This window comes from Panthera onca, chromosome B4, assembly GCF_046562875.1.
Source record: "Panthera onca isolate mPanOnc1 chromosome B4, mPanOnc1 haplotype 2, whole genome shotgun sequence".
In the NCBI taxonomy this organism is placed as follows: domain Eukaryota; kingdom Metazoa; phylum Chordata; class Mammalia; order Carnivora; family Felidae; genus Panthera; species Panthera onca.
In genome coordinates, this window is record NC_138345.1 from 89093966 (window position 1) to 89110379 (window position 16414).

The 16414-nt window shown below is 41.1% G+C and overlaps 1 protein-coding gene across 3 annotated transcripts in view; it reads left to right on the forward strand.

The window, feature by feature from the left end:
* Positions 1 to 16414, forward strand: part of SRGAP1 (SLIT-ROBO Rho GTPase activating protein 1) — a 282606-nt gene that overhangs the window by 230887 nt on the left and 35305 nt on the right. For 2 of the 3 annotated variants that reach the window (XM_078449732.2, XM_078449734.2), the window contains exons 12-15: positions 4685 to 4787; positions 8533 to 8593; positions 8873 to 8950; positions 11195 to 11329. In XM_078449732.2, coding sequence (XP_078305858.1) covers positions 4685 to 4787; positions 8533 to 8593; positions 8873 to 8950; positions 11195 to 11329 — 377 coding nt within the window. Of the gene's footprint in view, positions 1 to 4684; positions 4788 to 5361; positions 5396 to 8532; positions 8594 to 8872; positions 8951 to 11194; positions 11330 to 16414 lie in introns of all 3 variants that reach the window. The other variant, XM_078449733.2, reaches the window with a different exon arrangement.

Below are 16414 nucleotides of genomic sequence, written 5' to 3' on the forward strand. Positions count from 1 at the left end.
TTCAGCTCAGGTCTTGATCTCACGGTTCTTGGGATCCAGCCCCACATTGGGATCTGTTCTGGCAGCATGGAGCCTGCTTGGGATTCTCTGTCTGTGTCTCTCTCTGTCTATAAATAAATAAATAAATAAATAAATAAATGAATGAATGAATGAATGTAAGTAAGTAAGTAAATGTTTTTTTAATATAGTTTATTGTCAACTTGGTTTCCATACAACACCCAATGCTCATCCCAACAAGTGTCTTCCTCAGTGCCCATCACCTACTTTCCCTCTCTCCCACCTCCCATCAACCTTCAGTTCTCTGTATTTAAGAGTGTCTTATAGTTTGCCTTCCTCCCTCTGTAACTTTTTTCCCCCTTCCCCTCCCCGATGGTCTTCTGTTAAGTTTGTCAGGATCCACATATGAGTGAAAACATGGTGGTATCTGTCCTTCTCTGACTGACTTATTCCACTTAGGATAATACCCTCCAGTTCCATCCACGTTGCAGCAAATGGCCAGATTTCATTCTTTCTCATTGCCAAGTAGTATTCCATTGTATACATAAACCATATCTTCTTTATCCATTCATCCATTGATGGACATGTAGGCTCTTTCCATAATTTGGTTATTGTTGAAAGTGCTGCTTATAAACATTGGGGTACATCTGACCCTATGCATCAGCATTCCTGTATCCCTTGGGTAAATTCCTAGCAGTGCTATTGCTGGGTCATAGGGTAGATCTATTTTTAATATTTTGAGGAACCTCCACACTGTTTTCCAAAGCAGCTGCACCAGTGTGCATTCCCACCAACAGTGCAAGAGGGTTTCCGTTTCTCCACATCCTCGACAGCGTCTATAGTTTCCTGGTTTGTTCATTTTAGCCAATCTGACCGGCGTGAGGTAGTATCTCAGTGTGACTTTGATTAATATTTCCCTGATGAGGAGTGACGTTGAGCATTGTTTCATGTGTCTGTTGGCCATCTGGATGTCTTTTTTGGAGAAGTGTCTATTCATGTCTTTTGCCCATTTCTTCAGTGGATTATTTGTTTTTTTTAGGTGTGGAGTTTGGTGACTTCTTTATAGATTTTAGGTACTAGCCCTTTATCCAATATGTCATTTGCAAATACCTTTTCCCATTCTATTGGTTGCCTTTTAGTTTTGTTGATTGTTTCCTTTGCAGTGCAGAAGCTTTTTATCTTCATGAGGTCCCAATAGTTCACTTTTGCTTTTAATTCCCTTGCCTTTGGAGATGTGTCGAGTAAGAAATTGCTGTGGCTGAGGTCACAGAGGTTGTTTCCTACTTTCTCCTCTAGTGTTTTGATGGTTTCCTGCCTCATATTCAGGTCTTTCATCCATTTTGAGTTTATTTTTGTGAATGGTATAAGAAAGTGGTCTAGTTTCATTCTTCTACACGTTGCTGTCCAGTTCTCCCAGCACCATTTGCTAAAGAGACAGTGTTTTTTCCAGTGGATACACTTTCCTGCTTTGTCAAAGATTAGTTGGCCATTCATTTGTGGGTCCAATTCTGGGTTCTCTATTCTATTCCATTGGTCTGTGTGTCTGTTTTTGTGCCAATACCATACTGTCTTGATGATTACAGCTTCGTAGAAGCGGCTAAAGTCTGGGATTGTGATGCCTCCTGCTTTGGTTTTCTTCTTCAATATTACTTTGGCTATTCGCGGCCTTTTGTGTTTATGGAGTTTTTTTCATATATATTATCTCTTTGTACTATCAACTCTTTTACCTGTTGTCTCTATGTTATAAGTAATGTAAGGCACTTCACAAAAAGATGTTTTAGGGGCACCTGGGTGGTTCAGTCGATTAAGCCTCTGACTGTAGATTTCAGCTCAGGTTTTGATCTCATGGTTCATGGGATCAAGCCGTGCATCAAGCTCTGTTCTGGCAGCATGGAGCCTGCTTGGAATTACCTCCCTCCCTCTTTCTCTCTCTTTCTCTCTCTTTCTCTCTCTCTCTCTCTCTCTCTCTGTAAATAAATAAATAAGCTTTTAAAAAACACTTAAAATTTTTTTTAAATGTGAAGAAATGCAAATGTATCAATTTGCATTGAGAACAGTCATTGCCAAACAGACTAGATACGTACATTAACCTCACTCATGCTTTCTCTCATTCACGTGGGCATCCTCCATAGGAGGCCAGATTAAGGAAGCTGTGTGGCAGCCACCAAACCAGAACCAGTCAGATAATCCAAATGTTGAATGGCCTGGTCCTGATTCTCTTCACCTGATGTGTACATGGTGAAGCAGAGCCATCGTGTGCCGGCTTCCTGATGAGCCACGTTGCCACAGAAGTTACTTTGAGAAGCCCTCGGGCAGTTTGTTTTCATCTCCGGTTTCTCACAACAGTAGTGTCTTCACATTTGCTTCATAACTTAGAATCATCAAGAGAGGCCATCTTCAGGCCTGTGGGAGACAACTCAAAAGACAGGTCTTCATTTGCCCCAACCAGGAGCCACTCTTCGTGTCTCAGTCATGCAGGAATGACTGTCTAGCCCTACGAGGGGGCTTTGGTTCGAGCTACAAGATTTGCTTGTCCCATGAATCTGCGACCAAACCGAATGAGCCTGTGCTCTTACCCCTTCAGCGTCATCAGCTGCTCCAGATATTACCAAATGTGCATCTCTGTTGGACCCTGTAGTAACCATTTTTTCCAGTTTCAGTAGTTGATGCTCTGATATCTCGGGGCCTTGCTCACCTTGGAGGAACTGCCACTCCCAAGGTTAGCCAATTCGTAGGAATAGTAAAGGTGGTGCTTGCACGTCTGCCTTTTGTATGCCGAGCCGACTCATCCAGACCCATAACCCCAACCGCATCCTTTACGGGGCTTTCACATTCAGGGTGACTCTTCCCCTTCCCTAGTGACAGCCAGGTGCCAGACAACTGTTCCCCAGAGCCCACCAAACTTATTCAAACTAGCCAGTCCTAACCCGTTTACCCTGCCTTGCCCATTCCTTCCCGTGGAAACCTATACCATTGCACGTACTTCCTCTCACTCCCTCTGCCTCCTCACTGACTGCAGTGCTTCCCCATGGACCCCACCCCACCCCACCCCATGTAGTAGCATGGCCCCCTCCTCTTGGGAAGTGTGGGAAACACACTATCTTTTCAGTAACAGTTAACCTCTGATCTGTTGGCCTCCCCACAACGGAATAAAAATAGTCTATATTTAAAACACTTGTAAAATAATGAAAAGAGTGGATGAAACCAGGCACATAAGGTTAAGCTCCTTGATGGGTAGTTGTTTTGGTTTTTATGCCTATGTGATGCTTTCCCCCATGAATGACACAATTCAGTGTGCAGATGAGATTTCAGAAGAGCCAACTGGGGCAGGACATGACGTGCTGCCTGATAGAAGTTTCCATATTTGTTTCTAGACGCTTGCAAAGACTCCTTGTAACCTGTCAAGCACATGGGGCTTCAGGTGCTGCTTGCTGCACACCCCATCAGTCCTCTGAGCCCGCCTGCTAGTCGAGTCTTAGAATTTGGCTGTGGAAGGCTGTCAAATTTGCTCCCCTACCTCTCTCTTTTTTTTTATATATGAAATTTATTGTCAAATTGGTTTCCATACAACACCCAGTACTCATCTTTTTTTTTTTTTTTAAATGAAATTTATACCCCTACCTCTCTTGATAGATTGGTGTAATGTCTTACAAATCTAGTCAGGCTTCCTCATATTCTTAGGATTTTATTTCTAAACTGGCCTTTCTGAACTTTGATGAACCAAAAAGGTAATTCTTCCCAGACGGTTGGCAGCATAATGAAGGACTTGACCTGATTTTCAAGTGCGATGTACACCCTCATATAAGCCTTCCAATTAGGGAGTTAAAATAGGAAGGTCTGAAGAAAATTCTTGGGACTATTTTTCCCTGTATTCCATTCAGGACAGCTGAAGAAGCTGAGTCAGGCACTTCTGGCTCTCTTTGCTCTTAAGGAAGAGGAACAGAAGAAGTTCCCTGTCTGCACTACAGGGCAAGATGAGGCAGGGTCTAAATATAGCATGCAGAACACTGCATGTGTATGTTAGAGACCCTAACTTAGCCACCAAGGCAAACAGACTGGAGATGGAGAGAGTCCAGAACAGAATAAGGGGTGCATCCTAATGCTCTACAAATATTTAAGTGATGAGACAGTTTGTTATAAAGAACTAATAATTCATATGAGCCTCTATCTACTGCCCTGAAAGAGCATTGAAACCAAACTCATTTTTTCACTTGTGACTCCGTTGATAGTTAACTTTTGCATAAACTAAAACCCCATTAATATCTGAGGAATATTGAAAAGATGCGATATTTTAGTTGTAACTAAAAATAATTATATTTACTTTCTCATACTGGGATTTGTCAAGAGCCCTAATTTTTATGACTCATTGTGTCTTCTGTGTGACCCGTAAGCAAGTGGAGTTTGTAACACTTGGCCAGATAGCTCACAATTCCATTTTTAAACAATCTAGCAAACAAATATCAAATACAGCATATAAGAAAAGAGTACTCTGAATGAATAGTTTGTATGGCTTTTGATCACATAAGTAAAAGTAAGTAAATGGGAAATGGGAAGAACTGTTTTCCCCATGGGTGGGGGTGGGGAGGGAACACAAGAATTCCTGTTTTGTAATTTTGATGTCACCTGTGGGGGTTTCATTCATTGTTTGATTTCTGCCATGCTCAGTAATTATATTCCCTTCCCTTAGGCCTCCAAATGTTCCCCCTAAGCCCCAGAAACACAGGAAGTCCAGACCCCGCTCACAGTATAATGCTAAGTTGTTTAATGGGGATTTGGAAACATTCGTCAAGGTACTGGCACCAGCCATTTGGGTGGCTGATCTCCACGCTTCTTGCCTATAATGGTCTCAGCCTCTCGTAAGAAGAGGCAGGTCATTATGTCCAAGTCTGTCCTGGGGCTCTTTGCTTTCCCAGAAAATCAATATAATATTTCCTGAAGTCAGAGAGGAAAGAATATTTGGTTTGAGTGCCCTCAGAAGAGGAAATAAATGTGGGTAGCATTATGCTGGCAAAAGAGAAAGCCCTCTTTATTTAAAAAAAAAAAAAAAAAAGCCATAATTTGTGCAAAAAGGAAAAGAGCTACCTGATAAAATATTTTGGTCTTGTGTGTTTTTTAATTAATTTATTTAAATTCGACTTAGTTAACAGACAGTGTAAAATATTTACTTGCACAAATTAGATGGCACAAAATATATTTTTAAAGTACATTGTTAGGGTAGCTCTGAACAGCAAGAGTCTTGATTTCCCATGACTTGAGGAATTCATTATATTGGATAAATTGTAAGACCCTGTGGTCTATATCTTGTATCTCTGCTGTGTTTACTCTGTCTTCTTTTTCATCCTGTATTTCTGATAATGCTTCTAGCCGAGGACGAAGGAACTCGCACACGAGACATCAGGTATAGTGCAAAGGGAGGCGAGGGCACAGCCTCTTTTGCTCTTGGTATCATTTTCAAACCATCATCATGCTTGGCTTTAGTTAGATTTTTAAGGTCTTTAAAAGAACAATGTTTGCAGTTGGAAATTAGGTTTAAAGACAGGCTTCACTCTTTATAGATTCCTACCTATTTACTATCAAAAGGGATTACAGAAATCAAACACTGATTGAGGAAGAATTGTCTTCTCTAGCAAAACTGGATAAATAGTCTTTACATTACATACTTGTCAGTTGTACCAAATTCAAGTCAAGGGCTCTTGTTAAGGCAAACCAGTGTTAAATACCAAATGCACAGCAATACTGGATTGTGGACCCTCATGTAAATTAGACAAAAAAGAGAAGAGCTTTCTTTTTCGTGGCTAACATTTTACGACAGTTTCAGAAGACTAAACTTAGGTAGGAAACTACATCATTACTAACCTCCCCGATAATATGTTACAGATGGCTTAGTTTCTTTAAGACAGATCTTGTATCAAATATGTGCACTAATGGCTAAAAAAATGTGTGTGTGCATATGGCATGTACACATGGACAGATACATACATACATACATACACACACGTACACACAGAGATTAGAAACCTCTGGCTGCCTTAAAACTGAGCCCTTCACCTTGGCATTGAGAAGCCACCGGACAACCTAAATCACAATCACAAACCCACGGCTGTAAGCCTCCAAAGAGCCTGATTGGCTCTAATTTAATATAAAATTCTTGTCAAACTTGATTAGCTAGTTTCCGAGCCCGTGGCCTGTAAGCGGGGGCAAATGACATGGAGAGAAGGGCAGATGAGATGAGAGCGCTGAGATGTGCAGAGGAAGGATAGAGGAAAGCTCAAAGAGACAAGTGTGTGATCCCATGGCACTGGATAACACAGTCCAAGAATGACTGCTTAAGGTGATAGGACAACTCCTGTTACATTTTTAAAGAGATTTTTTATTAAGAACAGTTAATAGAACCCGAATTTAGGTACTAAAGAAAGAGCAAACCATCTGTTACGGGAAATTCACTTATGTGAGCCCCTTGGTGTCCCAGGTGGCATGTAAACAATCTTAGGTCTTAGCAGTTAAACAATGGATACAGAGATCTCTGTGCTTCTGAGACTTGCTCGATCAGTTGACGTCCCCACAATACCACCGTGAGACAACAAGAGCAAACCACTTTTCCTTTTTCCCATGGGAAAATTGAGGCACAAAGGGATCTATTTGAATGATAGATGGGGCACAGCCCATTGTTTCACTTCTTATAAAATATTTTCTACCAACACGTTTGGCATCCATGAAATTAAATTAATACACACAATTATTTTTTGACCACAAAATTCATTATATCAGAATAGAATACAGATGATCAGCACAAGATTAGCAATTACCTGAGTAAATGTGAAGATGGAAATATTTTTGAATCATATAAAAACTTAAGACATTTTATGGAGAACTCTCTTTGTGCAAACATTTTTCTTTTAATAACATTTTATTCTTTGTTTATGCTTTTAATACTAAGTTCAGCAGAGGTGCAAACTAATGTTCTCCTTTTATCACTTGCCTTTAAATATTTGTTGTTCTTCTAGAGTACGGTGCTAAATGAATTGTTCATATAAGGGTTACTTCCCTTAAAGCACACATATCTTAAAGAAAAATCCCCTCACATATTCAGTAAGTTTTGATGTAATTACATTGCTATTCTTGAGCCAACTAGTCACACTAAAAAGAGTTTTTATCCTTAAGGACCTTCTCTAAGAAATTAATAAAGTTTACATCCCTAAAACAATTTAACTAATTAGAGGAACTTAATGCAGGCTCCAAAAGTAATTGAAGCATTAACTGGTTTACAGACTGATTAGATGGTCTTAAAACCTAAAATAAAACTATTCCTTGAGAAGTATGTTGCCTATTTTAGGAATAATAGTTTAAATTGCTCAGCTGCATTGTCCCCAAGCCTTCCCCTTTTGCTTAATTGGAAAGGTTAGTGGGTTCTGAATTGTTCTAATATATTAAGACAACCAAATTCTTCTTGTGTTTCAGAATAAAATTCCTCATGAATTAGTACCTGATGTCTGCTAATCATTTTGAATCTCCATGTTTCCTATAAAGATCTGATTCGTAAAAGAGCATAGTCTTTAAAAGTACACAGAAAATAACTCCACAGCCCGTAACCTTCTTTAACTACATGGAGTGCATGGCATTGATACATGTTTAACTGTGACCTCAGCAGCTCCTTGATCTCCTCTGTCATCCTGTACATGTTTTTAAAAAGTTCCAGAGTTCACATTTGTTCACTGACTGTAGAGTGAAGAATGCACTGACTGGATTACAAGATGTGGGGAAAGAAGGCCAAAAAACTGCCCCTTCCTAAGAAAGCAAGATTTAATGGGATGTGCATTTGTGCAGTTTCTTCATAATCCTTAAAATGTGTAAAAATAACGATGAAAAATCGATGAGTAAGTTCTGATGCAGACCAAATAAATATATGACACATTGTAATCATCTATAAAGCAATCCTCATATCCTGCATCTGGAAACATATAAGCTTTTTTTTTTTTTTTTTTTTTTTTTTTTTTTTTTTTTTTTTTTTTTGTAAATAACTGTTGTCATCCAAATGGTAGTGTACTCTCAGGGATGTCACAGAGAGGATCCCAAAATGGCTGAATGTTTGTGTTTGGTGACCAAGATGGCCACCTAAGATAGTCCTAAGATGCTAAGGTTAGAATACAGAGAGTTGTTCTTAGGTCCATTAGATTAATTACTTCTAATAACCTTTAAAAAAAATGAATGATTCACATATTCACTTTGATGTGTGAGCCTAAATATAAGGAAAAGAGATGAATTAGCATTGACATCTCCAGATACAACAGAGTAGATTGAAACAGAATTACCTTAAATGTATTTAATTTGGTTTGCTCCAGAACTGAAATCTACCTTTGGTTAAATATAATTTGATTTTTGGCCTTTGTTGAATATTTTAGAGGGGGATGTATTTGGAAACGATCATCTAAAAAGAGTAAAAATCACTCTTTAAGTAGGGTCAAACTGCGAGCTTTATTACTGTGTGTGATTTATGCCTCTCTTTTGTGGTTAAGTGGTTTCCATCTCTTTACCCAGGACTCAGGACAGATTATCCCCCTCATTGTGGAAAGCTGTATTCGGTTCATCAATCTCTATGGTAAGCCCTAAACTATGGAATTCTTTTTTTTTTTTTTTAAGGTTTATTTAAGTGATCTCTACACCCAATGTGGGGCTCAACCTTACAACCCCCCGGTTAAGAGTCACTTGCTCCATCAACTGAGCCAGCCAAGCACCTCTGAAATTCTTAAAAAAAAAAATAATCACTGGAAATATTTCAGTGAATGTGCTTTCCGTTAAACATTTGATTACTGGGGAAAGGGGAACCTGGAGGCTGTGATGGAAATTGTTCATCCCCTTCCTCTTCTTTTCTCTTTAGGTCTTCAGCATCAGGGGATTTTCAGAGTGTCTGGTTCCCAGGTGGAAGTCAATGATATTAAAAATTCATTTGAGAGAGGTAATTGCCTGTGTATACCTACAAAGAAACCATGTTAAAAAGCCATCATTTGCCGCAGAGTGAAGTGGCATGCTCATTCTGCGTATGTCCGGAACCTCTCATTTCATTTTGGATGTTGAGATAGGAAGCTATTTGGAATAGCTGAGAAATGAAGCCAAAATCATAAAATTTTGTAATCAAGTATACAAAAACGTATGAGCTTTATATCCTGGTTTAGGACTGGCATTGGTAATCCTCAGCATGTTTCAAAGGTGGCACGTGAGAGGGTTCTAGAAGAATAGCCCGATAGCCCTGGGCCTACTTGGCAGGCGTTGGAGGTGACTCATCCCAGCTACATTTCTGTGTCCTTTGTCAGAAATGCTTTCCTCCCTCTTACTACCACCCCCAGACTCCTTCCCTGTGACCTTACATTTGTTCATAATTGGCTTCAAATAAATCCTACTGAACTGTTAATCCACACATTATAATTAGCAAAGCCGTAGACGTTAGTGTTAGGCAGACCCAGAATCAAATCAGACTCTTTCGTTTACTAATCATTTGATTTTGGTCAAGCTACTCATCTCTTCTTTAGGTCTCAGGTTCCTCATCTGCAAGATTCCAACTTGGTGTGGGGATGTGGTATTATCACTGCAAATGCCTAACTCGTTAGTGATGGCTCTTAGTTACTGATGCTCCCCAATTATGATGATTTGTGTCCTTGGACTCCTGGGTAAATCTGTACCTTCCTTCATCTGTTTGAAAGTCAGGCTGAACATGCAGAGTGGGGGGTATCATGGCCTGGAGACAGGGCTTCTCTCTCTCAGTCTCATTTCCTTTGTCACAGAGCCCTTGAAAGTTTGAAATCTTGGTGGAAGAGATCAACTTGGCTCCAGATTGTCTTTTCTGTTTTAAGTTCTCTGATACGATGTGTGGAGCAGAACAGCCTTCTCTCTCAGCAGCCACATGCTCCCAGTCTCTTCTATGAACCATGTTCAGCATAAGCTGAAGTGTCTAAAGCGTCACTTTCTGTGCCAGTTACCACAGGCAAAATGCTTTATTATATTTCCTTGGAAATCCCCCTGGTATTTTGTTACTTGTTTGTGATCTCTTTGGGTGAGGCTTTCTCTCTGTGGGAAAGAAAAAAAAAAAATTGTGGATTTGTGTTCAATCATTTCCCAGATAAAAGGAATCCCAGGTCCCTGAAAATAAACTTCCCCAAGAGGCAAAAAAAAAAAAAAAAAAAAAAAAAAAAAGTTAAAACGCAGTGTACAATTTTTGTGAACTTCAGAACAGACCTGTGAATAAAAAATGGAGTTTGAGGGGCGCCTGGGTGGCGCAGTCGGTTGAGCGTCCGACTTCAGCCAGGTCACGATCTCACGGTCCGTGAGTTCGAGCCCCGCGTCGGGCTCTGGGCTGATGGCTCAGAGCCTGGAGCCTGTTTCCGATTCTGTGTCTCCCTCTTTCTCTGTCCCTCCCCCGTTCATACTCTGTCTCTCTCTGTCCCAAAAATAAATAAAAAAATTTAAAAAAAAAAAAAAAAAAAAAAATGGAGTTTGACTTAAGGCTGCATGTTATGTTGAGCTTCTCAAGAATTTTATCTCAGTTTAATTCTCAGGGACGTGGAATAGCCAGGCCAGTTATGTAAATTTTAAAACTGCTTACCATAAAGAATGATATAATTTCATATTTGGGATATATTTTGTAAATTTGTACTTTTTATACAAATCCCTCGGTACTAGTAAGGGTACATTTTCAAATTCCTCTATCTGATTTCAGAATCTCCCACTGCTGAAAGCAGCTTTCAAATGTGCCATGAACAGCACCGTGCCACTGGGAAATGTTTGTATAATTGTAGGCATTCACAATTAGGCGCATCCTATAATATTTCTGATATTGTATCTATATTGTGTCTTTTTCCAGTAGGATAAAAAACACAGAATGTAGTATTTGAATTCATGTCAAGCTAGGATTAGATTTTAATTATAAGTGCCACAATATTTTATTTTAAGATATGGGTAACTTGTAAGGGATTATTTGGTAGCCTGAGATTTTTTAAAAAGCTTTATTTTAACCAACTATTTTTAGGTTAATCATGGGTTGGGATATCTAAACCAATTAGTTTAATTTTAGTACTATATAATCTTTCATAAAGCGAAATTAAAAGATACATGTATATATAGAAACATGTGTGAGTACAGAAATATATCTTTATTCAGAGGAAGAAACAGAAGCACTGTGCATGTAACTGATGTTTTTTTTATATAGGTGAAAACCCTTTGGCTGATGACCAGAGTAACCATGATATTAACTCCGTTGCTGGCGTTCTGAAGCTGTATTTCCGTGGGCTGGAAAACCCCCTCTTTCCTAAGGAAAGATTCAACGATCTGATTTCTTGTATCAGTAAGTGGATTTTTTTTTTTTTAAAGTCTTTTCGCACCAGAATTGTTTCACTCACCAATTTCCTGAAAAGGCAGCGGTCCCCCTCCGCGTACCCTCCCCTAACCACTACCCCTTGACCACCAGATTTTTGAGACCGTTTGTTTTCTTTCTGGATACGATGTGAGTCATCCTCCAGCTGTGGCCTCGCCCTGAGCTGAGTGGGTTTTGCTCCCAAACACCCGCAAGTTCCATAGAGCCCGAGAGCGTCCCACTTAGTGACTGGAATAAAGCAGAAAGGCAGGTGCCAACCGACAGCTAAGGGAGAAGGGGAAGTTGTAACATGGAATGTAACTTCTTTTTGGCTCTTGGTTCTTGGTTTTCTCCACCAATCTTAAGAGTGGAGTAACTTACCCATCTTGGAACATTACGTCGAGAACTGAAGTAAAATGAGATAAATGACCATCAGTACAGTGCAGACACCAGGTGGTAATTATCTGTCCGTGGGCATCCCCAGCTAATAGGCGAAGGTGCTGTGGGACTATGAATGATGTATCATACAACTGAGAATCATCAGCAGGTAAACAGCATTACTGTGTTACTCGGGCGGCAGAGGCGGGGTTGGGGGGGGGGGGTGGGTTGACACTACAGGAAAGGTGAAATAATGATGCCCGGAATTAGATGTTAACCATACCGAGTTCTGTACATCTAAAAATGCATGTGGGGGCGCCTGGGTGGCTCAGTCGGTTAAGCGGCCGATTTCGGCTCAGGTCATGATCTCGCGGTCCGTGAGTTTGAGCCCCGCGTCGGGCTCTGTGCTAGAGCTCAGAGCCTGGAGCCTGTTTCAGATTCTGTGTCTCCCTCTCTCTGACCCTCCCCTGTTCATGCTCTGTCTCTCCCTGTCTCAAAAATAAAATGTTAAAAAAAAATTTAATAAAAATGCATGTGGCTTTTAATGTTTATCTCTTTTTGAGAGAGTGTGTGTGAGTGGAGAAGGAGCAGAGAGAGAGGGAGGATCCAAAGATGGGGGGCTTGAACTCATGAAACATGAGATCGTGACCTGAGCCGAAGTTGGAGGCTTAACCAGCTGAGCCACCCAGGCGCCCCACAGGATGCCTTTTTAAAGCCCCAGTTCCCAGGCAAGGGTCTAGAGCTGATTCAAATCCCACAGTGAGGGCCTGCATAAGAATCAAGCTTGCCTCGGGGCGCCTGGGGTGGGGGGCTCAGTTAAATGTCCAACTCTTGGTTTGGCCTCAGGTCATGATCTCACAGTTCGTAGTTCAAGTTCAAGCCCCTCATCTGGGCTGTCAGCACAGAGGCTGCTTGGGATTCTCCTTCTCCCTCTCTCTCTGCCCCTCCCCTCCTCATGCGTGTGCTCGCTCGCTCTCTCTCTCTCTCTCTCTCTCTCAAAATTAATTAAAAAAAAAAACAATCAAGAAACCACCCTACCCCACCTGCCCAACCCACCCTTTGGTTTGCCCCCCAATCCTCAAGTCCTCCTACCGTCAGAAACTCTCCCAGCTCATCCCTCCTTCCCCACTCCCAGTGCCAGTGACTTGGCTTCCACTGGGACTGCTGTTAACAGTCTGCCAAGTGGAGTCAGTCCCTACTTCTAGATCTTGCCAACTCTTCCCTCCTACCCACCGCCTCCCCGTGTCATTCTGTCCTTCACACCGTGGCTAGACCCCACAGGACAGGTTTGGTCGTATCGTTCCCACCACTCTCGTTTAAAACCTCTTTCAATATTTCCCACCAGAAGATGAGCTCCTTGGTGTGACCATTTCATAGAACGGAGTCTTTTCTCTATCTGGTCTCTTTCTGCTTGTCCACACTTCCCTCTGCCACCCCTGGGCTGTGTACTTCATTTATCGACAGCAGCATGCCACAAGCTGCAGCATTCCGGGCCATCGCCCATCTCCGTGCCTTTGCCCATGCCGTGTGGTCTACTGTCCCTGGTAGCCATGTGACATCTGCTTGAAGGACTGCTGGCCCAGCACCCTTTCAGCATGTCGTCGTTCCCATACCCCCTCGCAGAATTAGTCCCTGTCTCCTCTACTAACGTTCCACTGTGTACATAGGTCTGTCGTTTTTCTTAATGCCCCACATTAGCGTTTTTAACCCCTCCTTCTCTGTGCTACAGAGAGAATTCAGGGAAGAGGTTAAGAATGTAGGCTTTCAACTCAAATAGCCTGGGTTCAAATTGCTCACCAGCTATGTGACCTTAGGCAAGTTTCTTAAGCTCTCTGCATCCCAGATTCATGAGCTATAAAATAGGGAGAATAAGGGTGCCTGGGTGGCTCAGTCAGTTGAGCGTCTAACTCTTGATTTCAGCTCAGGTCATGATCTCACCGTATGTGAGATCAAGCCCCGTGTCAGACTCTGTGCTGACGGTGCAAAGCCTGCTTGGGATTCTCTCTCTGCTCCTCCCCAACCTGTGTGCTCGCGCTCTCGCTCTCTCTCTCTCTCTCTCTCTCTCTCTCAAAATAAGTAAACATTTCACAAAAATAAAACAGGGAGAACAGCAGACCACATATCACAGGGCTGAGAAGTAAATGAGCTTATCCATGTGAAATACCAGGAGGAGTGCCTAGCAAAGAGTGTGTTCACTGAAATGCCTACAGTGAGCTGCACAGGCCTGCGAGGTCTTGACAGATTATTCAGTTTTGTATCCCTAATGCTTGGCATCATTAATTCCAGGTACACAGTAAGTACATCACTCATAGTCGTTGAATGCCACCAAAATTTCACCAGAATTCTTTTGTCGGCATTCAGGCCTAAAAGCCTGGCTCTTGTTGAGGATGAACTCACCAGGCGTAATTCTGTCTCCACCCCCACCTCACACAGCCTGATGTCTTGTGTGGGGTTCAGAACTGTGCCTTGTGTGTCCATTCCAAGGCCCTTACATAGCCTGAGTCACCACAGTAGGCCTATGACCCAGCTGGAAAGAACTGAAAAGGAGGTGTCACACTTCTGGAATTCTCCTTTGGCCTTGTTCAGAGACTTTCCTAATATCCTAGCCAGAAAGTTAAATCTGGAAAAATAATAAGCACTCTACGAGGCTCGGTGGTCTTCTAGGTACATACATCTTATCAACATACATGTTTACATGTACCAGTGGGATAAAGTGCGTTGGACTGCCCTGTCAGTTAGTGTTGTAAAATCACTTCATACTTTCATTGAACAAAAAATATTATTGTGGTTATGAAAATCTGAACTGGGGCACCTGGGTGGCTCAGTCAGTTAAGCATCCAACTTCAGCTCAGGTCATGATCTCATGGTTTGTGGCTTCAAGCCCCGCGTTGGGCTCTGTGCTGACAGCTTGAAATCTGGAGCCTGCTTTGGATTCTATGTCTCCCTCTTTCTCTGCCCTTCTCTCTCTCCTCTCTCTCAAAAATAAACATTAAAAAAAAAAAAAAAAAAAGGCAGGAGTCCCAGGTTTGAAGGTCGCTAAGGACGCTAGAGAGTAGAGATGCTGGTTAGTTACAGATTTAACTGTGCTAGTCATTTAGGTAGTACTGTCAATGTTACTTACTGTTAGTGGTAGAGTTACAAAGTTGCATAGGTATTGTGTCCCAACCCTACTTTTCCCCAGAAGTCCTGTTATTTTTAGTGCACATTTTTGCAGAATAGGAGGTTTTTCAAGAACATACAGTGGCACTGTTTATAACAACCCCTTTTCTTCCAACCTCTAATCCTTAAAAAGGAGAGGATTTCTAGCTATTATTGATTTATCTCTAGGCAAGCATTTTTCTCATACCAGTGTGACCCTGATGTATATACCGTATTTTTTTCTGGATTTTCAATCAATTCTTTGAGAGTGGTATATAATATGTCATTCATCATTATATCCTTTCACTGACATTACAGGTTTTGATCATCTGAACCATTGATTAATTGCCTGCAGTGTGCAAAACTTTCTAGGGATTCAAAGACTTGATTTTTGCATTCAAGAGGTTTAAAAAAGTAGTAAGAGAGCTAAGGTATTTACAAATAAATGCAATCTAAGTTAGTATGTAATAGAAGCACAGAGAGAGAGAGAGAGATCTCATGTAGGTTGATTGTTTATATCTGTGTCATCTTCTCCTGGCATTGCTATAATTGGACTGATTTTTCCTACTAAAGTAATTTCATGTGGTATTTACTTTGTATAGAAAAATCTTCACTTTTCATCTTTTTTAAGAGTTTACATAGCTGTTTGGTTACCTACTACTTTTTGCTTATTTTTTGGAGAATTTGGGGGAAGATTTTTTTTTTAATGGTGAGTTGTTATTGTGCCATTTCCATGTCCGTAAATACTACATTCCTTGGAAGCTTGCAAATATACGCGGTAAAAGAAAATTGGCATTAGCACGCATGCACGCGCTCTTTTTAATGTGCACTATTCATTCCCCAATTCGCTGCATATTTCTTTTTAAAAATTACTTACCCGGATGAGCACCTGGTCGACTCCAGTGCAATCTAAATTTGAAGTGACGTACTTGGTAGTGTCTCAGTTTCTCACCGAGGATTGTTTTAGTTTGGTTTTTTTAAACCATGCACTTTGTGAATGGTTTTGTAAATGTTCCAGAGTGTGCCCACACATTCTGGGCAGCTCCTAGAATGGCCATAAACCATGGCCTTGAGATTCCCTAGGGCAGAAGTCCACTGGACTTGCCCTACAAGAGCTATTCAAGCAATTTGTGGTCTTTCCTGGCTGCCTCGGAGCTGGGAAACCAGAGGACACATTTGCACTTCATTTTACGTTATGTGTTGTTATCCAGGTGACTACTTGAGCATGAGGAAACCTTTTTAAGGGGGTCTTTTACCTACCACAATACCAACATATGTAGTCTTTGAGACTACTCGACAAGTACACAAAAAGCATGTGAAACAAAATATTGTCCCACGTAATGCCGCTACTCAGAGACTCAATGGTATGTACACATTTTCTTGCATTTCCTTCTGCTCTTTTTGTATTCGTGGGCACACACAACTTTTTTTTTTTTTAAGCCAAAGTGGAACTGAATGATCCATTGTGTTCATAGTCAACCTTCTTTTTGACTCTTTTTTTTTTTTTAAACACTTATTTATTTTTGAGAGAGTGTGTGTGTGCAAGGCAGGGGAGAGGCA